Source organism: Equus asinus, chromosome 3, assembly GCF_041296235.1.
Source record: "Equus asinus isolate D_3611 breed Donkey chromosome 3, EquAss-T2T_v2, whole genome shotgun sequence".
Taxonomy (NCBI): Eukaryota; Metazoa; Chordata; class Mammalia; order Perissodactyla; family Equidae; genus Equus; species Equus asinus.
In genome coordinates this window covers 104,539,640-104,560,569 of record NC_091792.1, presented here as the reverse complement: position 1 = coordinate 104,560,569, position 20,930 = coordinate 104,539,640, and the positions used below count along the sequence as shown (strand labels likewise).

Below are 20,930 nucleotides of genomic sequence, written 5' to 3'. Positions count from 1 at the left end.
AAAAGATATTATGTACAAAGGGAGAGAGAGAAAAATGACTGCTCACTCCTCATCAGAAAGAATAGAAGTCAGAAGACGAAAGACATTTTTAAGGTGCTGAAAAAAAATCTTGCAACCAAGAACACTATATGCAGTGAAAATATACTTCAAACATAAGGGGAAATAGACATGTGTTGACAAAATCTGAGAGAATTTGTTGCCAGCAGACCTGCACTATAAAAAACATTAAGATAAATTATTCAAGTGGATGGAAATTATTTCAAGTAGATACTTGACAAAACTGGATTCATGCAAAGTAATAAAGAACACCAGAAATGATATAAAAATGAGTGTCTTCTTTTTCTACATTTAAGAAAATATCTTAAAATAAGAACAATCTGGAGATTCACAATACATACAGAAATAAAATGTATCACAATAATCCCACAAGAGACATAAGGGAAGAAATAAAATACACTGGTGTAAGGTGCCTAACATTATATGTGAAGCTGTATACTATTATGTGAAGGTGCTACAAGTTAAAACATGTATACTACAAACCCCAAAATAACTACTCAAAAAATAATAAAAAGAGAGCCAGCCCTGATGGCCTAGTGGTTAAAAGTTCAGAGCTCTGATCACTTCAGTGGCCCAGTTTGTTTCCCAGTCGTGGAAGCTGTCTGTCAGCTGCCATGTTGTCGTGGTGGGTCACACAGAAGAACTAGAAGGACTTAGGATATATAAGGATATATAACTATGCACTGGGGCTTTGGGGAGGGGGGAAAAAAGAAGGAAGATTGGCAACAGATGTTAGCACAGGGCAAATCTTTCCCTGCAAAAGTAACAATAATAATAATAATAATAATGAGGTAATAAAGCAACAGAGGTAAGAAAATGAAATAATCAAAAAGTGGTGAGTAAAAATAATCAAATAAAAGGCATGAGCAAAGGAAAAAAGGAGCAATAACAAATGGGACAACCAGAAAACAATCAGCAAGATGGTAGACTCAAACATAAGATATTGATAACTACATTAAGTGAAAATGAATTAAATACGTTGATTAAAAGGCAGAGATTGACAGTCTGGATAAAAAGGCAAGAGCTAACTATAAGCTGTCTACAAGAAATATACTTTACATATAAAGACAAAGACAGGTGAAAAGGATGGAGAAAGATATACCATGAAAACATTAGTTGTAGCAAAGCTGGTAGAGCTATTCTTAATATCAAAGTAGAATCCAGACAAAACAAAGAATACTAACAAAGACCAAAAAAAAAGGATACTTAATTATATAAAAGGATCAATTTAGCAAGAAGATATAATAATCCTAAATGTTTACATACATAATAGAACTCCAAAATATATGAAACAAAAACTGACAGATCAGAAAGAAAAAAGGAGCCTCTCTTTAATTATTTTGAAGATGTCAAAAGTTATCTCCCAGTAATTGATAGAATAAACAGAAAATCAGTAAGGATATAAAAGAATTAAACATTATCAACTAAAGTAATCTAATTGACATTTATGAAACACTTACCCCAACAATTGCGGAGAACATATTCCTTTTAAGTGTGTATGGAACATTTATCAAGAAGGACTTTATTTTGGATCATAAAACAAGTTTCAATACATTTAAAAGACTAGAAATCACAGTATACTATATTGTCTGGCCATATATAATTAAATTAGAAATCTGTAACATGCCAACATGTTAGCAATGAAATAAGCCACTTTTAAATAACCCATAGAACCTTTCTCAAAGAGTTCTTCATCTGAACCACAGACAACCAAAAATGATTTGAGTGACTATTTTCTTAATTCTTATACACCAAGGATGATATGTAAACAGTACCATTCTATATGCACAGGAGAAAAGAGATGTCTTAAGCATGAGAGATTAATTCTCCCATGAAATTCCAGTTGAGAAATGCAAAATGAGTCAAAGAGGAAATCACAAGAGAAATTATAAAACATTTAGAATTAAATGATAATGAAAATACAACACATCAAAATTTGTGGTGTACAGAAGGAAATTTATAGCTTTTAATATTCATAGTAGAAAAGAAGAAATGTTAAAAACAATAATCTAAGCTTCTACGTAAAGTTACTGGCATAACAAGAACAAATTAAATTCAAAGGAGAAAAGAAGAAATAGAGCAGAAATCAATGAAATAGAAAATAAACACAACAAAGAAAAAGAAATCGATGACAGGAAATGAAAATCAACTTAAAACTTATCAAAAGTAAAATTAATAAATTTCACATTAGACTATCCAAGAAAAAAGAGAAAATTCAAATTACCAGTACTAGGATTCTAAGAGGGAACATTATTACAGATCCTACCATCATCATTTAAAGAGTACAGGTCTATTAAGAACACCTCAGGGTCGGCTCTGTGGCCGAGTGCTTAAGTTTGCGCGCTCCGCTGCGGCGGCCCAGGGTTCGGATCCTGGGCACGGACATGGCACCACTAGTCAGGCCACATTGAGACGGTGTCCTGCATCCCACAACTAGAAGGACATGCAACTAGGATATACAGCTGTGTACAGGGGGGTTTGGGGAGATAAAGCAGGAAAAAAAAAAAAAAAAGATTGGCAACAGTTGTTAGCCCAGGTGCCAATCTTTAAAAAAAAAAAAAAGAACATCTCAATGTCAATTAAATCAACAACTCGGATTAAAATAAATTTCTGAAGACTTACAAATTATCAAAACTGACAGAGAAAAGCTAAATAGCTCTCCATCTATCAAGGAAACTGTAATTTTTAATGAAACATTTTCCTACAAACAAAACATTAGGTGTAGATGGCTTCACTGGCCAACTCGATCAAACATTCAACTATACATAAACTTTCTGAAAATAGAAGAGAAGACATACTCCCAATCACTTTATGAGGCTAACATTTCTCTGATACAAAAAAATGGTCAAGGTTTTACAAGTAAAGAAAACTAAAGATCAATATGCCTGTGAAGAATAATCCTTAAAAGATATCGGTAAAGGGCCGGGCCTGTGGCCAAGCGGTTAAGTTCAAGCACTCCACTTCGGCGGCCCAGGGTTTCGCCGGTTTGGATCCCGGGCGCGGACACAGCACTGCTCGTCAGGCCATGCTGAGGCAGCGTCCCACATGCCACAACTGGAAGGACCCACAACTGAAAATACACAGCTAGGTACTGGGGGGCTTTGGGGAGAAAATGGAGAAATAAAATCTTTAAAAAAAAAAAAGATGTTGGTAAAGCAAATCCTGCCATATCCAAAAGGGGTCATACATCATGACCAAATGGAGTTTATCCCAAAATACAAAGTTGGCTTAAAATCCAAAAGTCAATATAATTCACACAATAACAGAATAAAGGATAAAAATCATAAGATCATCCCAAAAGATACAGATAAAAGCACATGACAATTCAGTACCCTTTGATGATAAAAATTCTCAGCAAACTAGGAATGGAAGGGAACATCTCCACCAGATAAAAGGAATCAAGAAAAAACTATGGATAATATACTTAATGGTGAAATACTGAACCCTTTTCTCCCTAAGATCAGGAATAAGGCAAGGTTGTCCACAGGTCACCATTTCTATTCAACATTTTACTGGAGGTCTTACCTAGTGCAATAAGGCAAGAAATAAAGAATGAAAGGCATAAAGATGGGGCAAAAAGGGAGAAAACCTAACTTTATTTGCATAGATGACTATGTATGTAGAAAATCCTAAAATCCACTTAAGAAATCCCAAAAAACAAAAAACAAAAACCCTGGTAGAACTAAGTGAATTAGCAAGCCTGTAGGATACAAGATCAATATAGAAATATCCATTGCATTCCTATATATAAGCAACAAACAACTGCAAAATAAAATAAAAAGAATTACCATTTATAGTAATTTTAAAAACCCATAAAACACTTATGGGATGAAGAGGATCAGAATATGCCACCCCAAAATGCGCCACATTGGCATCATGATTATGTTGACTGACGTCAATTGAGAAACAGCAGATGTAGAAAGAACTCTATGCCCTCTCCCTTTCTGTCTAAAAGCAGGGTGTAAATTTCCCTTTGTGAAGTATTCCCTCGCGCTCTATCCCATACCAGGAAGAGGAGAAAGATCCTTAATCACTGGAGATGGCTCTTAGCACTGGTGATGGCTCTGACTTAAGTGTGCATAAGAAATCTTAATAAAAAACCCTTATTTACCATTAGTTTCCCCATATATTTACCTTCCTACAATTTATTGCCCCTAGAAGCCCAAATCCTTTTTCCTTTGACTACTCACTTCACAATTTATCACCCTTTGCTAAAAAGGTATATAAGCTCTCAAGCTTAATTACTTCTTTGGATTTTCACTTCTTTTCTGTGAGATCCCCATGTGCACGTGTAATAAACCTTCTCTCCTGTTACTCGTTTATCAGTTTAATTCACAGGCCCCAGCACCTGAATTTAAAAGGGTAGAGGAAAAGTGTTTTCTCTACTACAGGGACAAATTTAACAAATTATTTGCAAGACCTGAACAGTGAAAACTACACAACAGCGCTGAGAGAAATTAAAGAAAATCTAAATAGATGGTTATCATGCGGGCCAACATTAAGTCAGCTATCCAAAATACATTTCTAAGTCTGATACCATCAAGAAGCTACCAGTTTGCAACTTTTGCTCTGGATATTCTAAATTTTATCCTTGGAACAAATAAGACCATCAGAAAACTGAGTACTCAGACTACATTATTTTTTTAACCCAAGTGTACTTTATCAGTAAATCCTTGGAATACGTTCTGTAGAAACAATATGAAGCTTGTTTATTTTTGGAATGCTAAAGAAGTTATTTATTACAACACGTAGTACTTCCATTATCGAGGTGAAGGAGAAATTTTGTCCAAGACCTAAACTGCACAAAATAAACCAGTTCCCTAGATGATCTATTATGCTATGAAGGTTATGGACAACACAAACCTCAAAACTCATCAAGTTTCCAATTTGGCTCTGGTTGCTAGTTAATTTGATCTAAGTTTAGCAATTATATGTTGTAAAAGCATTTCTGTATACTACTTTTACCTATGGTCTTAATTCACTAGGTTGGCCTTTTGTATTTTCATTCTTCAGAATAAATATTCTTACAAGCTACCTCAAATTATTCTGCAGGATGAAATATCTTTTACATAAATACGTAAGTAATTTTTAAAAATTTAAAGAGAGCCAAGGTACCTATATTAAAGAATTTACCATTTAATCAAGGACATCACAGAGAACCATAAAATATTTTAAATGTATGCAGTCTCACATTACTTTTTAAGAGCAGAAAAGAGTGGGAGATAATGAACATGAAAGGAAGACTAGGGAAAAAAAAACCCTAGGAAAGGAATAGGACTTTGAATAATGAATAGATAGTAAGGAGGGTAGCAGGTAGACAACGTGAACAGTAACAATATTAGAATACAATATAAAGGTAAACAGTTTAGATTAAATATGGTAAAGATAAAGTTGGGTACGTAGAAGGAAGTCAAATAATACATAGTTCAGGAAGAAAATTGAGCCTGGATTTGATTCTTAAATATGAAACAATATAGTAAAATGGGTTTAAAAACTTCTGAAATATATGAGAGAGACACACCATCATCTCACACTTTTTGTTTAAAGTTACTGAGGCCACTATCTTAAGAGATCTAGTTATAGACTTTATATCTAGAAGGGATCTTAGAGAAACTACATAATACAATTTGACTTTAGAGATTAAGAAAAGCAAAAATTAAAAAAAACTTATTTCAAATAATATATAAAGATCACAAGCCTTAAAACTCCAACCTATTGATGACCTGGGTTGATCTGAATAATGATGTGGATCAAGGCTGCCCCAGGGAGAGAAGCCCAAGGCATCCTGGCCTACATGCCAATCTATATGACCTGATTCATATCTAAAGTTATAGGACCACACGATAAGCAGACCCCACTAGCACCGATACCATTTTAATGACTTTTTACATCACCTTCCTTTGTCTAGTAAAAATAAGTCGTGTACTCATGCCTTATAAATTTAGCTCTAACCCTCGACAGACTGCAACCCTTCATTGCCCATGGGTCCCGTAGCCATGCCTGCAGCTCTTACTGCCCATGGGTCCTGTCCCCATGTCTGCAGCTCTTACTGCCCATGGGTCTTGTCCCCATACCTGCAGCGCTTCACTGCCCATGGGTCCTGTCCCCATGTCTGCAGCCCTTCACTGCCCAGGTGTCCTGTCCCCATGCTATTCTCTGAATAAAGGAGCACTACTACCAGACCTTCAAGAGTCCAAGAAATCTTTCTTTCGACTCTGGCTCACCGAGCCGGCATCAAATAATACGAATGATTTTCAGTTCTTCTTCCTCATTCCATGTATACACCTAACCAAAGCTAAGAGTTCAAAGAACTTCCCAAGGGAAAAAGGACGGTGATTCCTTCCCTGCACAAGAATCCCTCAACTTAAAATCAAAAACAAGCATTTACTGTATTCAAGACACAATGCTAGGTTACTGAAGACACTAAGAAAAATAAAACTATTCACAGTTTTCATATTTCCTATCATATGAATATCGTTATTCATATGATAACACTATAAGCTCAAAACAATGAAAATGGAAGCCTATTAAATATAATCTAGAAATACTTAAAAAACAATGTCAACATAATTCAGCATTCTCACTTACCTATCACTTTATAAGATATACTCTTTGTAATTCACAAAATATTTATAAAATGATGACCCACCTGCCAAGATTTTTTTAAATGACAGATGTAGGGCTTAATCTTAATATTTTGCTTCTTTAAATCGATAGTTTTATAAAAGAGAGTACCTTTCTATCCACTGTTATCTCCATTTACTTTATTTGATGGAGAAGACTAAGAAAAGGAAAGAGAAACTGAGAAAGATAACAAAATATTGTACAAATGAGACAAAGTATTAAAAGAGGAAATTTTCCAGTATGTGCGAACACAAACACCAGTACATGTTTTCAGAAAAGCTTAACTAGTGTTTCCTAATGAAACATAAGAATTTAGAAACTGTATTTCTCAAACTTGCTTAAATAGGTCACACATATGTATGTTGGTCTTTGTTATGATGACACGGCAAAACTTACAAATGCAGAACATATGACAAGGACTGAAGAAGTGGCAACAGGACAAATTCAAGGTTAGAACTGGCTAAGGATAAACACTAGTTAGACGAATGAGAAGGTCAAGAAATGAGAAGGTCTGTGTGAAATCAAGGAGTTACGCTGGCCACAATATCCAAACAACAAGTAGAGAATCAGAATCTAGACAACCTGTAACAGGAAAAAGGAAAAAAGAAGTGGGCAACAGGTGTCAAAACTTAGAGAAAGAGGCTAAATGATAAAAGGTCAGAGAATAAACAAGGAATTCAGATAGCAGAACACCAACAAGCAGTTTAACACTGGCTCAACACTGTTCTTCTCAACAGTTCCCTGGAATTTGGAGGTGGGGAGAAGAGTTAATTAGCATTTGAGAAGTGTAAAGACAAGAGCCTTGCAAATGTTACTGACATTTCTCTTTTCCTACAGGAACACATAATTTCAATGACAATTCTAAAATTACATTGTGCCAACAATATAGTACATATAAGTATATATGTTTATATAAATATAAATACAAGAAGAAAATATGAAGTAGATTTTAAATGACTTAATTTTGCTCCTATGCAAAGGAATTTGAAACTAACAGCTTAGTTTTTGGATAACTAAGATATATGTTATCTGAATCTTATTTTTCATTTTCATAGACAATATAAAATAGAACTAGTCTCAGAGAAAGCATTTCTCTTGACTAGATGAAAATCAGCTGGTACCTGTGATAGGATACAAACAAGAAACCTATAGCCTTTAAAATAAAAATATTCAAATGTGATAAATTCTTAATGTTTTTACTGCTAAAATATGAGTATCAAACAGTTACAACTTATGAACTCCTTTCCTAATCATTCAGTAGAATTATAGCATAAGATTTTTGATAGAATTTACAAACCCAATTCAGTTTTTAATTATTCTCTTTAAAATCAAAACAGTGCTACAACTTAATGTTATTCTACAAGCAAAACCATTTTCTAGCTTCTCCTTTCACTCACTACTTTACTCAGGAGTCCTCAAACTCTTTTTTCATAAATTCCAAATGACAATCTAGGACTTAGAATTTTAAAGCAACATTCAAATTCCCACACAAAGTCTTCTCATTTCTTAAAGCTGCTATATTGTAGCTGAAGGACAGAGAAACCTACCGGGAGTGTTAAAAGAGAGTGGTCAAAGAAGATATTTGAATCAAACAGACTTAAGTCTACAACTTAGTTTTACACCCTTATTGACTGTAAACTTAAGTAACATACTGTAAACCAGCGGTTATTCAATGGTGGTCCATGGGATCCATGGGGATCCCCAACCCTCTTTCAGAGGGTCTGCAAGGTCCAAACTATTTTTATAACACTAAGACGTTATTTGCCTGTTTCATTGGCTGACATGTGCACTGACAATACAAAAGTAATGGTGGGTAAAACTGCTGATCCCTTAACACAAAATCAAGGCCGAGGCACCAATCATAATATTCGTCCCAGTCAAGCACTCAAAATTAAAAGAAAAGGGGGTGGGGGAGCCACCATTATGAAGTGGTAAAAAGTATTAATTTTTAAATTTGCAACCTTGAGTATATGACTTTTTGTGTATGACAAACTGGGAGACAGTTCTGATGTATACCTAAATACAGTAGTTGTCTCAAGAAAAACACTTGTGTAAATGTGAACTAAACCAGTAGCTTTTTTTCATGTATAGCAATTTTTACTTACAACAGACTATGGTTATTCAGACTTATCTGGAAGATATTTTCTCAAAAATGAATGAAGTGAGCCTGTCACTTCAAGGAAAACAACCCACTTTCTTTGTCATCTGTGATAAAATTCAAGCTTTCAAGAAAAAATTAGAATTTTAGAAAACATATCTGACACTGTGAATGTGACAGCTTCCCAGTTTTTGACTTTTCTAAGGAGATCAGTGGTGATATTAGAAAATGTGAATTTTTTGACATTGTAGAATAAAATGTAGCAATATTTGGAAGTCAGTAAACCAGTATTTTCCAAATGACCAATGTATGATGTTATAAAATCATGCATGAGTAAAAGATCCATTCAAAATGCACAATAAACTAGTGGATTTTAATCTAACGAAGTTTAGAAAATTCACTGATAATGTTTCAGATTCCACACGATAATTAACCTCTAAGAAACTGTCACTTATGTAGTTTTAGGAGTGGTATGAAAGAAATTATCTGAAAAGGTTATTAAAATATTCTTCCCTTTTTTATCCTCATATAAGTGTGAGACCACATTTTCTTCTCAGACTTCCTCCAAAATACTGTATTGCAATAGACTGAATATAAAAGCAGCTGTGAGTCAAGTTACGTTCTATTAAGCTAGACTTCAAAGATAGTTCCAAAAATGTACAACAATGTCACTCTGCTCACAGGTTTTTTTTTTTTCTTTTGGAAAATAAATGATTTTTTATAAAAGTATGTTAACATGTAATAGGCTTAATATTAATTTTTTAAATGAATAAATATGTAAATGTTACATTTTCTGAATTTTAATTTCAATATAATTGATACGTATAACTCTCATAAGCAAGACCTCTTGAGTTCTCAATAATTTTTAAGAGTGTAAAAGAGTCCCAAGGCCAAAAAATTTGAGAACTCCTCCTCTAATAATCTCTGACAATAAAATTTTCTTTGTCTGTCAAATGAGGGATATCTATTAGTATAAAATACTATATGAGGGCTGTCCTCACTTTAAAAAGTAGCTAACAGTTAGGTATTAAATATGGGCTAAGTGCTGTGCTAAGTGTTTACTCAGATTATCTTATTTATTCCTTACAATCATTCTAGGAAATGGATACCTACCTCTTCAGAGTCATTTAGAGGATTAAATAAAATAATGCTGGTGAACCATTTGCACAGTCCTTCTGTATAACAAATTTTTAATTTATTTGTGCTCAATTTATTTATATTTGTATTCAATTTATTTGTGCAATTCATAAAGTGCTCAATTACTATTGCCATCATACTATGTGGGCACGTTATGTACAACATCTATCTATGTATAGCCAGCTAGTTAGAAGCCTGATTCCACCCAAGACCAAATTATTAATGACCAATACTAATCTAACCAATCATTAACCCAAAGTTATCTCAGAGGCCTTTAACATTTATGAACAACTCCTGAAATGCCTTTCTTTGTCTTGCAAATCTGGAAGCTAACTAAACCAAGCCAGTGGTTAAACAGGACTTTGATGCTCACCAACTTTGTAGTGACCAAGTCACTTCATAGCAGAACAAGTTCTTCATTCAAGTATTAGAACAAGGACCCCTAACATTTCAGAACCAGGAAAGTGCCAACGTTGTTACATGTATATGCAGATAATACATGATGTAGACCTTTCCTAATTCATGCTCCACAGCAGGCATTAACCAATGGACTAGGATGCATTAACGTGGGACTAGTGGCATTTGGACAGGTCTGCCTTTACTCTCACATAAGAGTAATAGATTAATTCACATAGTTCTAGCTACCCTATCTTTTTGTAAGCTGTCTGGAGCCTTCATATTCCACTAAAATATTAATCTTCTTTATAGAGATTATTAACTAATGTAAGCATATCTTTCAGCCATATTCTACTACTCCCCCATGCATTTCCCCAAAGTTGGTGTGTGAAAGCACTGCTGCAACTTCTTTCTGCTCCTCTCTCCAAGATGAACTTGACTTTCAATTAAGAGTATTCATAATGCATAATATAACAGGTACATGAATGTGTGTATGCAGAGCATACATAAGCATACACGTAAGTGTGTTGTATGTATGTATACATACACACAGACACAGTTTACTGATTTAAATGGCAATAGAAAAATAGAAAAATCTTTAAGGAGAAAAAGATGAAAATGGTATCCAGGAGACTTTCTAGAAAGCCCAACATTCATAAATATACATAACAATTAAACAGATAAGCATAAAAAAAGATAACCTAAAGATGCCCAGGTAAAGGAAAATACTGCTTACTTAAAAATTCAGAATTCTTAAAATAGGGGTTTCAAACTATTCGAACAAACAAATGAAGTAAAATATGAGTATTTAAATACACATCTGTATGCATCCTGAATTCAAGAATTTTCAAATACCAATAGCAGGCATTTTGTCTTCTGAACTTTTACCTTTGTGAAGCAAAATTAGCTGGACTAATCTCATTTAACTTCCAGTGCCTAGCACAATGAAGGCGCTCAATAAATATTGGAGTGAAATTATAAGATTCACTTAGCCAAACATGTCTAAATCTTTCCAAAAGCTCTTAATGAGTGAAAAATGTTACTTACATCAATTCAAGTAATTTATATAGTCAGTAAACTATTCTGTGTCTACATCAACTTATATTTATGTCTGAAGAGTTACTGCAACTCTTCCTACTGAAAAATGTCACCATGGTTATACTAAATACAGAACTTCAGAAATCCACAAGAAGACTTACCAATATACAAACGATGGGTATTACATAAGCCAATATATTTTTTAGAATAAAAAAAGAGTCTACTTCATAGAGATTTTATACCATTACTAAAAATAATCTTTATGGTAAATAGCAAGTGGAGTTCCCCTGTTTGAACCAGGATGCACTATTTACCATTAGCCCATAGTGTTGACAGATAAAAAGGCAACAATAACTTCCCTGTGACTCTTTCACTCTTATTTAAAAAGAAAACTTCTGATCTCAAGACAAACAGAAAGTAAGAAATGGTTCCATAATAAACCTGCTTACTATATTTAAATCTGACCCTTAATTTAGTTACACCCTAATGGGTTCAACCAAATTCTCAACCCACTGTGACCTCTAAGCAACAACCAGAGACTTGAGGCTTTTAGCTTATATCTTACAACCTGTAAAATCAAGTACAGATGGAGCTAGAAACCCTGGCTTTAGTTGACAAAGGAACAAGACTGGGCATGAGAGTTATTATATTTAACATTGTAACTATTTTTATTTTCATAAAAATTGCAATTTTATTAAAGTAAAAATATATAAAATGCTATACCCTGAAGGAAGTATTTTGACTTTAATTAAAAGATAAAATTATTTGTGAAAATTTCTCATTGCTAAAACAATTCTTATAGAAAACTACTAGAACTGGTTCAATTATAAATAATATAACTAGAATATATAGTAATCAAGTTTCTGAAATGATGTCTCATATGTTTTGTATTTTCATATAAAAAAGCTTACATATAAACCTTAGGTTTATATACACAGCACTTGGTCACACAAATTTGGAATATACAAAAAAAAGTTTGGAGGACTTTTCTTATCTTTTTAAGTACTGAGATCCACTATTACATACAACTTACAGGAAAAGCATCAAAATTCTAAAATTAAAATCATGTCTCAGCAAAAATAACATAAGCAATACAAAACAAGAGATATTTATATAGCCTCCCACTCTTTTTCTATCATCTGTATTCAGTTATTTTCCTGGGTATTAGTTAAAGTGGGCAAAAGCAACATAAACACTTTGACTACCTTAGTTCAGAAAAGAAAATTACTGACTGGATTGTTCCGATAATTTCAATAAACAAGTTATTCTGTTTAATCCACTACCTTGGATAGGTGAGAAGCAATGACATAAATTGAAATCAACCTTTTCCAGTTTTACTGTAAGTTTTAGAAAATTACAATATTTTACCTAAGATTTTGAAGATCATCTAAAATTCAAGTTAAGTACACATGTGTATATAAAATAAATGATCACAATTTAAAAGGTAAATTATAGCATTATGAGAATTAATCTGCACTATACACACTGATACTGATTTTGTTTTCTTTTTACTAAGATTTAATAAGAGCACCTTTAAAAAATGTATGATTCAAAGGACCAAGTTACACTCAAAGACAGAAAAAAATAGAAGGGGTCCAACGTTTAATGCAAACAAGCAAAAATCTACCTAAAATCCCAGATGCTCAATACATAGTCATAAAGGGTAAAATTATGGTGACAAACTTCAGATAGCTCAATGTCAGGTACAATAATAAAACTGTCATTGTGTTATATAGATAAACTTCATTATTAGACATTTATACAAGGAGTTAACCCTTTAAAAAAACAAAAATATTTTTTTGTAAAGCTTGTGTAATCTGTACCTATTCACTTGCAATATGAGGTACTTTAGAAAATGGTACATTTAGCTTTGGAGATTTAGCAAGTTTATTCTCTTTGAACTTCTATTTTTAGCGTTAGGTCATTATGAGTACTTATAATTTTGGAAAAGAAGCATATTTTGTTACTACTACTTGGAAAATTTGCACACCTAGTTGTCAATTATTGAAAAGTACTCAGTTAAATCAAATAATATTAAATAAAGACAAAACTACTCAGTATGTTTTAATGCAACAGGTATACACGAAACAAATTAAAGAGACTGAAAATTAGGACAAACAATTAAAACTCCAGAGGTTATTTTAACAACTAGCAACAATGAACAAACCAGGTAATGTTAAATCTTAAAAATGACACTAAGCAATTTTAGTGGAAATAATGAAGCCAACTTTTAAGACAGCATTAGAAAAACCTATACATAAAGCATAAAACTATGCTCAAGCAGGTTTTCCCTAGAAAATAAATAAGACTTCTAAAATCTGTTACATATCAAATTGTAAATGGCCAAAAAAAATGTCAAATAGATCTTTTGAGATCTATAAAGTGTATTTCTTTAAAATCTAAAGCAAAATTTTAAAAAAGCAAATTAAAATGTACCACCAGAACTTTATAATCTAATTAGACTTGTTTAAACTGAACCACTAAAAAGTCATATGACTGCTCCTAATTACTGAAGTTCCTTGATGAAAGTATATACCACTATTTCTAAGCAGATAATTCACCATACCATTTCTAAGGAAACTCACCAATAATATCAAACAAACAAACAAAAATGAGAGAAAGAATGGAAATTAACCAGAGGATTCAACTCAAACAATAAGCTCTTAAGGAGAGGGGGACAGAGTATGTTGGCAGGTGTTTGCAAGGAGCTAGATAATACAATGGAATCAGTTTTCATTCTGCAGAACAACCATGAGACTTGCTGCAATGTCAGCTCCAAGCACACACTGAGGGACTCCAGAAAACGCTCATTGATCATGCAGCACTTTATAATGCGCATAGGCTTTTTTCTCCTGCTAACCCCGCCTAGCTTCCCTTTGCAGCTCATTCTCCCAAGCCCTCTCCTCATAATAAAATCTCTTCCTGAAGATAGTGAAATATTTAATAAATTATCATAGTCTAAGTATTAGGAATACTTCTCACCATCACAAAGCCTCTTTATCTGAATTAGCCAGTTTTTTCTTAATGAGGGGGAAAAAAACCCTAGAACCCCATAGATAAGAAAATAGGATTTAAATATCTATACCTATAAATGCAAATGTTTGATAGTATACTACAGCCAAGGCCAAAACCAATTATAGTTTCACTTTGACATGTATTTCCTTGAACTGATTTATACTCAAATAGGTTCTTATAAAATTAATATAACTAGGAAAAAAAAGAAAATATAATTCAAAATTCTCATGACTCAAAATGCATATTTTTATTGTGAGCTCTCAAGTGTTAGTGCCTTAAATTTTAGGGTCTTTTAATTTTTAATTTAATAAGTCACACAAAAATTCTACAATCAGAATGTACCAGCCAAATTAAGCAATCAGATTGACACATATGCTTAATTTTACCCCAGAAACTAAAATAACCAGCTGTTTTTAATAGTTAACTGCAAGCAGAGCTTTAGGCTTAGATATGTAAATGAATTCTAAGACATATGAAACTAAACCTACTCAAAGCTGCTTTGCAGACCCCACCTTCTAATGAGTTAATCTAAAGGTCACCACCAGCACAAGGCTTTTTATTAAGTCCGAGGCCCTTTCTTTTTTTTAATTTCCTATCAAACATATATCTACAATTTACAAAACATGAAGTTTAAACAAAACAATTCTAGACTAGTTTAGTAATCATGTGAACCAGACTGGCACATTCTCACACGGAATAAGGTCTGATCGTATCTTGCTTTTATGCTCTGCCTCCCTTTGCTCTCTCCTCTAATCTATTCATCTGTAAAATAATTCCGGCAGATAAGATTTCTTTGTTCAGATTTCAACTTTCATTTCATTTACAAACCTAGCCCTACCTCAAGAATGTCTTCTAGAACATATGCTTCCATTTCAGCCGCTGTCTCCACCATGTTTTATCAAACTGCCATGTTTCTTACTGCACTATGATTAGATCATTGCCAGCAGGAACACTCCTCTGTGTCAGCAAGGGAACAGGAAATGGAATGTTCTATTACATGCCTAAAGCAGCTTAGCTGTTCACTAGCCAGGCATCTACCAAAAGAGCAGGGGGTGACTCACTGTGTATTTTTTAAAGATACAGAAGCTCTATTCCAAAGCAAACTTCTGTCAAGTAATTTCAACAGAGAAAATAGACAAAGTCTCTTATTTTACCATTTCAAATTTTAAAATCCTAAAATTAAAAAACATACTAATTATATATTTTTTAAAGCTATTTAACACGTCTGGCTTCCTGGTTGAACAAAAGAGGCTGAAGTGGGTTACGTAGCAATTTATCCTTAGTAAAGCCCGGTAGTGAGATTAATGGCTGTATTAAATACACAAAGAAGGAGGCAAGGTAATATCAAAGTAGGAATTCGCTACATCAGGCAAATGCATTATATAACACATATATTATAGGCGTTGACTTGAGAATGCCAAAGATAATGATCTTAATATAGATTTTTTAAAATAGTAAACTGGTTTCCTAAAAACTAATCTGTTGGGAAATATCTGAGAGAACAAGATTAACATTCAACTGACTTACAATTACTGAAGCAAGACATAACACATCATGGTTGGATTCATTTTCTAGGAATGTCTTTAACTTCATTTACTAACCAAAGAAATGGCCTCCCCCTTATAAATACAAGAAACTAAATTTTTCAGCAAAACGGAATTCAGAAACACTATATCTGGATGATCAAACAGCAAATAAAGTGGGTGACTGACAGCAGAGCCAATTTATTTTATATTCATTACTGTAAGTGACCTTCAGTTTAGTAAAATTTGTTACTTTGTCAAACTTCCTCCTTATGTAATCTGGAAGAGGAAAAATGCAATGGGAAGGAACACTGTTTTATGCTCTGTAGCATTAATAAAATAATCCTGCACTTGTAGGGGTGCCATACAAACTAAACTTGAAACGATCCCTCAATGTGCAGATTAACAAATCTAATTACAAGTCTAACCAATCTAATTACAAGGTGAACAGTTCTTCTAGTCTAAATTTTCCTAACCTAGCTAAACAACGAATTTTTAAGAGGAAAGGAAAAAGACAGAAAAAAAACTAAGAGGGAGTTATCGTTAACACATGTGGCCAAATCTAAGCTGAGAAAAGTGATGATATGAATGACACTGCCAGTAACATCTCCTCAGAGTGATGCCATGTTAATAGCGGAAAGAGATTTTTGTAGTCCCTTGGGCCTCAGTTTAGTAACCTATAAAACAGGATAACATTCATGCAACATGGAATATCTACTCTGTATCAGAAACTGCTCTAGGTACAGTCAAAAAGACAGATAAAATTTCGTCTTAACAGGTTCATATGAAGATTAGATGAGATAAAGTATTTACTACTCAGTTTCTGATATTCAGGAGGCACCCTTACTAAGTCAGGCAAAATATGAGTTATTTTTTTTTAAATATACATGTTATTTAACCTTCACAATAACCCTCTAAGTGATAATAATTTAAAATAGTAACATTAATAATTACACTGCACTTCCTATATGGCATATGCTATTTTAAGTGCTTTGTATACATTCACTCACTTAATTCTCACAATAATCCTAAAAAAAAGCTAGGTACTATTTTTATTTCCATTCTACACAGGTCGAAACTGAGGCATAGAGCGCCTAAGCAATTTGCCCTACTTACTCCAAATTTAGCTAATTAAATTGAAAAGCTAAGACTTGAACCCAGACAGTTGTCTCTGGAGTCCATCCTCTGAACCATCTACTAGACTTCCTCCAGGTGTTATTACCCTCATTTTACAGGTGAGGAAATCAAGTCTCAGAGAGTGCACACAGTTAGCAGAGTTAAGATTCAAACCCAGAATGGTCTGACTCCAAAGGCTATGTGAAATTAATGGAAAACAAATGATATTAAAAATGTTTTACCTCAGACCATACATAGTGCTTACATTTAAGCATGTGTATGCCTGGCATTTGGCGGCTTCTCAAACAAAATAATTTCCATTGTTAAGACCCAGCTTAAAGGAACTAGAAAACTGGCTTTTACTATTTCCTGCCTTCCAGGTCAATTCTTTCCATGCTTCAAATAAATGGCTTCATCCATAGACTAAGAGAAGTCATCAACAAGCTTTCTCTTTCTCAAACTTTCCTCCAACATAAGCAAGTAAAGATAGGTTTGAGTTCAAAGAACTTACATATTGGAGCACTCGTTTCCCATAAACCAATAACAGACTTTCCAACTTTTTTGGACAAGAAATCCAGTCCCCTAAGGATCAAGTCAATCATATCATTCACTATCCTCTTCCGTTCTAGGATTATTAGATTGCTTCTCTTATGTTTTCTAATATTTGCTGTTAATTTTTTACTAATAAATATGTGATCATGCCTTTCCTACAGAATTATGAATGTTTATTTACCATTTATTATTGCTGTCCTTTACAGATCAGAAGTTAATGAAAGCAACACTTTTTTGGCCAATGTATACCCAGGGCACAGTCTTTGGCATAGAGCAGGTATTTAAATATTTGCTGACAAAATAACAAATGTATAAATAAAGGAATTGTCTGATATCCAGTAATGCATCCTAATCCCTTTTAAACTACTGCTACTACTAGGAATAATTTCTGATGGACAAAAATATTTGTTCTGTGATGATTATCTTTAGGTCACTAAAGGAAGCTATGATAAATACTCAATATAAACAAAATCTATATATCAGAATTTCTGTAATTCTTTGTTATAAAACAAAATAATTATTTCCTCTTAGTTTTATTTTCTGTTCCTTTTTGTTAATATGACCTAAGCCACAGCATAGGATACCCTGGGCAAAAAGATGTGAAAGGAGATTCAAATACATCTGCCTTAAGACCCTGCATCCTAAAAGAGAGCCACCTTCCTTGAAATGAGTTCAACCTCATTTTGTATTTCAGAAAACTTTTCCTATTTACTTAAATGGATTTCAATGGCACAAGTTCTTTCATTTTAGCCAATGGCAAAAGCATTGCAGTATAAATAGTAGTTAACATAGTAAGAGTTATGCAAATAAATGTAAACCAACACATATAAATAACATAAATCAAAAAAAAATTTACTAAAATAAGAAGATCCAAATGTCCAGAGTGAAGAAAAAAGCATCTTACAAAAAAGGGGGGAAAGGACATAGGAAGCTAAATAAATACCAAGACTGAATGAAGGAATCTTCTAAAATTTACAATTTTATTTAGGGCCAGCACTAGCTTCTTTGATCAAGAAACAAGAAAACCAAATACACACACACACACAGAAATGTGTTGACAAGCAAGCAACCCTATTTTGTATGATTTACTATTTTGTGGATGTTTGTTCCCCCCATAAAACTTTTTTTAATTAAAAGTTCCTTATAAAGGAATTATGTTCCCATCAAATTTTTTTTTCTATTTAGGGAAGGGCAAGACTTTTAAAAATCCATATTTTCAAACAAAAAAAGGACAGATAATTGGTGGCAGGATAAATGTAATGATTTCATCTACCTAGATAAGAACAAATTACTTAGAAAAACAAAATGTTAACCAACTTCACCCTCTCAAAACGTATGAAATGAAAGGCTTACTTTAGAATAGTCTCAAATTTTCTCTTTTCTACGCTATAAGTTTTATTTTAGCAGAATTATGAAACCCAAGTGTAAAACAGCCTGAACCAAGCCTAAATGAGATACAAATATCAAAGAATTAAACAGAATTTAAATTAAGGGGCCGGCCCTGTGGCCAAGTGGTTAAGTTTGCACGCTCTGCTTCGGCAGCCCAGAGTTTCGCAGACATAGCACCACTCATCAAGCCATGCTGAGGCAGCATCCCACATGCCACAACTAGAAGGACCCACAACTAAAAATATACAACTATGTACCAGGGGGCTTTGGGGAGAATAAGGAAAAATAAAATCTTAAAAAAAAAAAAAGTATTTAAATTAAAAGGCTAATAAAACCTGGTCAAATTTTTGAAAGCCCATATACTAAAAATGCTATCCCCATGATTTTACCTACTATTTCCCCTAAACTAATCATGCCACTATGACTGAGGGTCTAGATGTATGCCCAGTGTACCACAGTAACATTCTTTTCATTATCTCCACAGTTTACTTTCTTTTTTATTAACTACGGTTTTTATCTATGAAGTAATATATGTACGTGGAAAACATTCACATATAAAAGAGAATACAGGGAAAAGTAAACCTACCACTCACCAACTCCTAAGACACAACCAGTGAGTGTATCCTTCTAGAAATAACCTACATATACGAAGCACATCTTAGTGTAAAGATTATGGTTATACAAATGGAAGCAGAATAGGCATAATTTTCTACATCTCCACTTTTAAAATTTAATACTCTATGAAAATTCTTTCAGATGAGCACACATAGATCTAGTTCTTTGATTTTGACAACTGCTTAAATTTTCACTGAAGAACTGTACAACAATTTAATCAGTTCCCTACTGATAAGCAGTCGTGTTGTTTCGGTCATTTCATAATGCTGCAGTGAACATGCCCAATGAAAGAGCACTCACACACTGCACGTGCCTGAATATAACTGTGTGGCAAATTTCGTGCTAAGTACATATAATTAAAATTTTATGCTATCAAACTGCCCCCTAAACAAGTTGAACTAACTTATACTCTGACAATGAATAAGACTGCCTGCTTCCTTACAAATATTAAGTATTAATGATACAATATTTAAAAACCAAGATCAGAAATCAGCATCAGTTATGAAGCATCTTTCTAGGTTTATCCTTACTTCCCGTCATTTCGACTTTTCAAGAAATCTCAAACGAAAATTACACCTCCTCTCATATAACTTCTGCCCCTTACTGAAAAAATCTCATAAATTCATCCCCCGACAGATTAAGAACTTCAGCTGATTATTTCCCAAAAAAAAGTCACAATGAAGATTTCTATCTATTTGTATGTAGTTGAAGAAAAGAAAATTGGGAGTCTACCCTTTTAAAAAACCTACTTCTGCTAAAATACAAATTCCAACCAGGTCTAGTAGGTTCTTTAAGTTAGGAGTAAATTAAGAAGTTTCTGCCAGAATTGAGTATTCTAAAGATCCAGAATTCTGATTATGTTCTCATTAGTAAATCACTAAAATACTGTTGGACAGATTTATTTGTTTACCTTCCACATTATTTCAAACTATTCATTTTTAAGGCATAAAATTTCAAAGTAATCTTTTCATCATTAGAAAAAAATCTAATGTATACTAAAAAGAAGACAGGGTCACACATAAGCAGTTTTTATTAACTAACACAAACAGCACAAAACAGTTTCTATCTCAGTTTATCAATATAACATCCCAGGACTAATTTTGATGATAATATTTAAAAATATGAATGATTAAACCTTCACCAGAACCTCCAAAATAAACATAACAGTTGGACATGCTTCTAGATATGTGTAGGAATACCTAAAAGGCTTAGGTAACAAAGGATGAAGTAAGGATATATAAAATTGTAACTTCATGAATAAAATAATACAAAGGCCATCCAGTAGCATATTCTAAATGTGAGGAAGGGTATGAACTATTTTAGAATAATTTATTTTAATGCTTAAAAGAAATTTTTCAAGGCTGATACTA

At 33.2% G+C, this 20,930-nt stretch overlaps 1 protein-coding gene across 9 annotated transcripts in view; it reads right to left on the bottom strand.

Moving 5' to 3' along the window:
* The window catches only part of ANKRD17 (ankyrin repeat domain 17), a 163,186-nt gene that overhangs the window by 118,929 nt on the left and 23,327 nt on the right, over window positions 1-20,930 (bottom strand). The window contains exon 1 of one of the 9 annotated variants that reach the window (XM_014847238.3): window positions 15,204-15,351. The exons of 5 other annotated variants lie outside the window; for them this stretch is intronic. In XM_014847238.3, coding sequence (XP_014702724.1) covers window positions 15,204-15,257 — 54 coding nt within the window. In that variant the 5' untranslated portion in view covers window positions 15,258-15,351. Of the gene's footprint in view, window positions 1-15,203; window positions 15,352-20,930 lie in introns of those variants that run through there. 3 more of the 9 variants (XM_070505675.1, XM_070505677.1, XM_070505676.1) reach the window with 3 other exon arrangements.